This window comes from Crocodylus porosus, unplaced genomic scaffold (genome assembly GCF_001723895.1).
Source record: "Crocodylus porosus isolate Cpor-Errol unplaced genomic scaffold, CroPor_comp1, whole genome shotgun sequence".
NCBI lineage: Eukaryota > Metazoa > Chordata > Crocodylia > Crocodylidae > Crocodylus > Crocodylus porosus.
The window spans coordinates 45,902,055-45,908,604 of record NW_017728951.1 but is presented as its reverse complement, the minus strand read 5'-3'; the positions used below and the strand labels follow the sequence as shown (position 1 = coordinate 45,908,604).

Sequence of the window (6,550 nt, the reverse complement as noted above, 5' to 3'; positions counted from 1 at the left end):
GCATGCTTAAGCATAAGGTCTTGAATTTAATTCAATTAGGAAATGTGTGATAACATGTAACTTTAAATTTTCTTATTCCATATGTTTATTTCATACGGTCCCATTTGTAGAAAAGTGTGAAATAAAGGCAAATAGTAATTTTGATCATAAGCATGCATAGCGAAGAAAGAATTGTTCTCGGGCTGTTTTTCATGTGTACGTGATTGAAGCTTTTGAAAAAATAGCAAGCTGATTCCTGAAAAGGCTAAAATAATAGCATGTTGCATATATGCAGTAAGCATTGCGAGTAGCTGTGATTTGCTTCCAAGTCAGATATGATTTAACCCAGTGATTCATCATCAGGGTATTGCAAGATCCTTTTAATGCCATGAAATGTAATCACGGTTAGGTATGCAAATACCTACAAGTGATTCTCAAGATAGGAGTTGACACCTAGGAATCCATATTGTCAAAAACATTCTGACCTTTGTGGTCTTTCTGAGTTCTTTGCCACAGAAGAATTTTGTTTTGGTTTTTGCTTTTTTGTTTTGGTTTTTGTTTTGTTGTTTTCCATGGTCAAGAAAAAAGTGAAAGCTAAGAGCTGGCATTTTCCAGGGAGTGTCCTGTGTCTAGTGAGAAGGGCCTTGAACCTAAAAAGGTTGAGAACTGCTGATATTACGATGTGAGGATGAAATTTGTGTATTTTAAGTCATCAACATGCAAAAACAGTGCTAAACTGCAAAAACTAAACTAAGAATATACTTCTATCTGGAAATCACACATTGCCAAATTAAACTTGACTTGACTTCATAGAAGCCTTTTGGTTTGAACTTTAGAAAGAACGCAAGATATTTTACCCTCAGAAAGTTATCAGGTACTGACCAAAAAGATAGCATCTCCCTCAGAAAAATAAAACTGTAAGTCATGTGGTTTGAGTTTGTCTTTCTTCTTGCTAAACTTTTAGCAAATAAAATAACATTTGCCATTTTAATATACTGGCTGTCGTAGTTATCTGGTTTAACTGCATCTGATAGGGAGAGAGCACTTCTAGTTTGCTAAGATTTCCTTATGAGGTTTGAACAAGACTTTGCTTTGAGGCATGTACAGTGAAGTAAGAGAAAGTAGTTTGGAAACTTTTTAGACGATTCAGTCTGCATTTGTTTCTTCCAGGTGTTTCAGAGTGCATCATCATGGGGATTCCAATGAATATTGGAACTGGACTTTTCAAACTGCTGCACAAAGCAGACAAAGAATCAACTCCTCCCACCAGGCCTCTGATCTTTGATAGCAATGAATTCCATATTCCCATTATCACATAGCACCGGGGCACAGCCCAGAATAATAAGAAGCTGGGATATCTTTTAAGCCAAAGTGTATGAATCTCAACTCTGTATCCGAAATAAGTTTAAGACCTGCAACTTGGTACATGGAAGATCACAAGAGTTGGCTGAGTTTTTCCTCACCAGTTGCAATACAGACTTTTTTTAAAGGAGTTATTTCTGTATACTACAGAGGAGTAAATACTGATCTGAAATGATTTTCAATTTGACTGTACTTTGTTCTTAACAAGCAAGAATTTTCCATGCTACAAAAATAATACAAGTTGTATACTACAAAAAAAATAAAAGTAGTAATACATGGGCTGGAAGACCATAGGAATTGTTAATCCCTGATATAAATAACAAGGCAGTGCAGTAGGCAGTTGTTTTCCTGTTTTCTGCACCATGACAGGTAAAACATCCACCTTCTTATACTTTCTCAGCTTCTTGATACAGGGAAGTGAAGCATTTGCAATACAGGTGCAGTATCATTGGTTTATTTTTATAGCTGTAAGCTGTTGGACTGCTGCCACTACAGGATCATTGGCAAAATTAGTTAACTAATTTCAGAAGGCTACTAAGTAGTAGAAGGCTATCAAAAGCTGTCTCACCATCTTCTATCATGCTTTTTCATGAAGGATCCCTATGGTTGCTGAGTTTTACAAGACTTCCTAGTTCATGTGATATGGGAAGTGAGGGGAAAGGTAGCATTAGCAATTTGTCTGCTAAAAAAAAAGGGAGAGTTTGGCTCAAGGATGCAAATGTGCCCTTTGTGCCGAATTTGCTTATTGAGATTGATGCTGAAGTACCAAGGTAAATGGTGACAGAAGTATGCTGGTTATTTTTGCCTGAACATTTTTTTTCTTTAGTCTCTCATTTCCTTAAGGTTATATCTTTTGTTATTCAGCCTGATAGGAGAAGTGAAGTAATTCTGCTTCCAGAATCCTGATGTTAGGACTGAAGGGAAACTACATGTAAAACATTTTTTTTTAGGGAAGGGAATGCTGTATTTGGGAGATATTTGACTTTGATTGAACCGAGGGATAATAGGACAGCTATTAATCAATATTTTGGTACGGACAAGATAATTACCACTATACTTTCTCTTTGGTCCTTTACGGCTCCTATACATGTGCAGGGTGCTTGCTGTGACTCCAGTGCATCAGTACAGACTCAAGTAATCTAGTGTGCTGGAGTGTGGAAATTAACATCCTCAAGCACCCTCCAGCATCACGTGCATCAGCATCCCCATGCTGAAAAATGGCAACAGGGCGCTTTTAAACTAAACTGAAGCTCATTCAGTGTGCTATAGTTCAAAGCTCCCTGGTGCTGTTTTTCAGCACAGGGGTGTTGATACACATCATGCTCCCAATGCTTTTAATTAGCACAGCCCTTGGAGTTGTGCCGATTAAAGCCCCGCCCCCCAGCATCTCCCAGAGCATACATTTTCAGTTGGAAGAGTGGATAAATACCCTTAGACCATGAAGCTTCCCTTAAGCATCCATAATTGGAAAATCCTGGTAACACTACTGACTAGTCAGAAGAATGAGATTCCAAAATGTAACGTTTTGTGTTTTGAATTTACATGATAGTCAGCTATTTCACTTTCCAAACTGTATATCATGAGGAAAGGGTACGTACCTAACTCATGCACTGTCCCTGAGATACTAGATCTGGATGAAGATAAATGTTGAACACTGAATATCTGAAAGACAGACCTGTGGTATAACAAGCTACTTTACCTTTTTACGCTCTCTCACTATTGTCTAGAATTTTAAGTTGCTGCTCGTTGCATCTTAGCTATTTTCTAGGCTCAGATTTGGTTAAGACATTCAAAGCAATCATTTGTGAATGGAGGCAAGATATATTTAGAAATAGCTTTGAAAGGAAGTTGCAATAGTCAATATATGATTAATAGGAATGATGAATGAGCTCTAGAAGGTTTATCATAAATCCCTAAAGCATTTATCCATGGTATTTGCTCAAATACAGGGATATATATTAATAGAAGCATAAAGATAAATTAACCTTTTGGCAGTTTATTCCAGAAAACCAACTTATGTCTGTTCATATATGATGTTCTTGTATATAATAGAAAATAGTATTTTACTGGAATTAAGTATCCTGATAGTACACTATGCTGGTGTTTTGGTCATCACCATTAGCTCTTCTTATCCTTAAGTGCTATTTATTGCTATATTCTCTTAAGAGTTCTGGTACAATGAGGATTTTTTTGGAAGCTACAGAATGGAAAGTAGAGCTGGCATGTCTCTTTGAGAGAGAACTATATGCATAAAAATGTTTTTAAAATGTTTCTTTTTTGTGGTATAACAGTTGTTATACTGCTGAATTGCTTAACATGTGTCAGTTTTATTTCTCCAAATGGCTGGTAGATTACTAAAAGTTATTTGAGGCTTTTACTTTTTTATGAATAAAGTAGAAGTAACAAGCTTCTTTTCATGCATGGACATGAAAGAAATTAACTAAGATGGTATTAGAACAGTGGTTTATCTTTAACCTGCTGAAATTAACATAACTTTCCTCCCTTCCAACCTATCGGAGTCCTCTTGAGACTGAAAATGCATTAAAACCATTTTGCACTAATGCAGTTTATGCAAATTTAGCCTGGTACATTTAGGGAATGAGTGTAAAAGCTATTGTTTTTGTGGTTAGCAATGTTGCTTGGATAGCAAGAGGTTTTCAGATGCCTTTTTAAAACTTGAGGTGCTATGGAGAACAGGCCAAAGAGAGTACTCTGAAATGTAATGGCTATGGATAAGACTGCAGTCATAAACCCTGAGAAGAATTTTGGGACTGACACAGACTGTGTGCACCTTTAGGGGTGACTCAGCCTCTGGGAAAGGATGCATGTGTGCTGTTATTTTTTGTATAGCATCTGATAGAAAGATGCAGAGTAGTGTTTAGAGGCCAGCTTTATTGTCTCCAGAGTATGAGTTGCAGCTGTGATGACTTCTGTTTTTGATTAATCATCCTCCATCTTCACAAAAAGACCTACATGAAAGTCAACATAGCTACCCTAAAATGTGAGCAACCTTGGATGAATTGTTGTGACAGATAGCTATATAGATTCAGTCTGGTGGCTAAAATCAGTAGGATGGTAGGATCTGGCACTAAACACACTGCAAATACATCTTTTTTTTTAGAAACATAACAAAAAACAAACCTGCAGAGTAAGTTTGTTCATCAGTGTTTTTGTGCTGCCTGCTAGTAGATAGCCTTCTGCAGACTGGTAGACCTGTATCAAAGTTGTGCTGTCTTTTTCTTTTTTCTTTTCTTTTCTTTTTTAAATATATGAAAATATGACAGTGGAAGACAATTGAGAAGAAACCCTAATGAATTCCATTATGTAGATTAATATTTGATTGTAGCATGGAAGATTCTTGTGATTCTGTTTTGTGTTGTGTTGCGGCAAATAAAGATTTTTTTTAAGGATGTTTGAGCCTTGTATTGGAACAAATGGCTGCCTCCAGTTTTATGTAAATATACATAATAAAATTGTCTATTTAAACTACTGAGTTCTGCTGTGTGTGGGTGTGCCTTCTCCCTGACCTCAGACGGACACGGCTAACTACCTGTCTGTTTTGTGATAATAAATTAAGCCATTAGATTTTCTGGCCCTGATGATACAACAAGATGTAATGAGGAAAGGTTTAATGTCAGGTTTGCTAGCTGATAAATGTTAGTGTTGCAAACATATAGGATTGGGAACAAGATTGTTGCTATTACTTCTGCCTCCATTTATTTAAAGTAATTCATAAAGTTCAGCATCATTCAAAATATCAATTACATTCCAATAACTAGAAAGCATCATGTTGGACATAGGGTTGCAGTACTTGAATTTTTTTGCTGACACAGTCTATTTATATTGTAGTGTTTCTTATATTGAAGACATTAATAAAATCTTTGAAATTTGACTTGAAGTTTAACAAAAAAAAGATGTGGTGGATCTCCAGATATTTGACTTCAGTGTGCACTAGTAGTAGTACACTACTATGGCTCATCTTTACCATCCTTGCATCTTTCTTTTGGTAGACACCACTGAATCATCTAATCGATTATATTTGTGATTTTCTCAGCTGGTTATGTGCTAATTAAAGGCAGACATTTGTGAAAATAATGGTGTTTTCCCCAAGACTTATCAGGAGTGATTAGATACATCAGCCTTCCAAAATTCATTTGGCAGAGGTACACACACTTTCTGAAATGGATGAGAAATGCCATCCAACTTTTGAGAGTTAGAGCTTATATTCTACCAAAGAGTCTCAGGTATAAACAGGGTGACCAATGGTAACCAATTTCTGAACTGTTGGGTCTCTTTTTCTTCTCAGTATTTTATCCTGGTATATACAAAAATACCGGCAACAGAAGTAATAAGACTTTTTTTCCCCATTTGTTTATCTGTTTTTAAATGTTTATCCCCACCATGCGGGCTAGAAATTTCCCTTACTAGGGCTTTTTCTTGAAACTCATATGTAGTTGTTGATTCCAGGGTATTTAAGGGAAACAACATATACTGCACAACATATAGTAGAAATGTAAAACTGAGCAACAATGTGACTCTTCATTGGGCCCTGAAACCAACAGAGCACCAAATGCAGTAGTCTTTCTCTGGCACCCCCACTTCAAGGGCAATGAAGGTATCTAGACTAGTTATCTCCTGAGGTAAGTTGGCTTCTGCTTTGCCTGTTCAAAGCATGATGACCAGGGTTGGATGATAACTTTCAAACCATACTATTTTTTGTTGGAAATCTGGCTTTCCAGTGAGCGCATTCAGGGGTGGGAATCATTTTTACAGACATCTTTTTTCGTTTGAAAACAAAAGTTGTTTGTAAATGTCAGCATTCTTCAAAATGGAAATACTGCTTACAAAATGGCTTTTGGGAATTGTAGTTGGGGTTTTTCCTGTCCCCTTTCTCCTCCTGGTTTTGGATGGCAGGGTTCCCCAGTGGGTTACAATTCCCTCAATACCCCTCATCCCTAGTGAGAGCACCTTACAGCTGCAGTGGCCATCTCAGCCTCTCACTCTGCAATCAATTCTCCAGTCTTCCCCAAATCAAGAGTCTTTGTCTCTCCTGTAAAACTGAGGAAATACCATATTTTCTCACATATTTGAACTGCAGAAAAAAGGAAAAAAAGATTTTTTTTGTAACAAATGAGTAATGGCAGGGAGGTTATTGAGCCTGCTCATTGTTCTGCTTGCTCTGGATCACTGCAGATTTTAATTTCATATT

General features: G+C 36.8%; 1 protein-coding gene across 1 annotated transcript in view; it reads left to right on the top strand.

The window, feature by feature from the left end:
- POLR3A (RNA polymerase III subunit A) overlaps positions 1-4,830 on the top strand; it is a 53,820-nt gene extending 48,990 nt beyond the window's left edge. Inside the window, exon 31 of the mRNA XM_019556083.1 lies at positions 1,150-4,830. Coding sequence (XP_019411628.1) covers positions 1,150-1,298 — 149 coding nt within the window. The 3' untranslated portion in view covers positions 1,299-4,830. The remainder of the gene's footprint in view (positions 1-1,149) is intronic.
- The last annotated feature ends 1,720 nt before the right edge of the window (positions 4,831-6,550 follow it).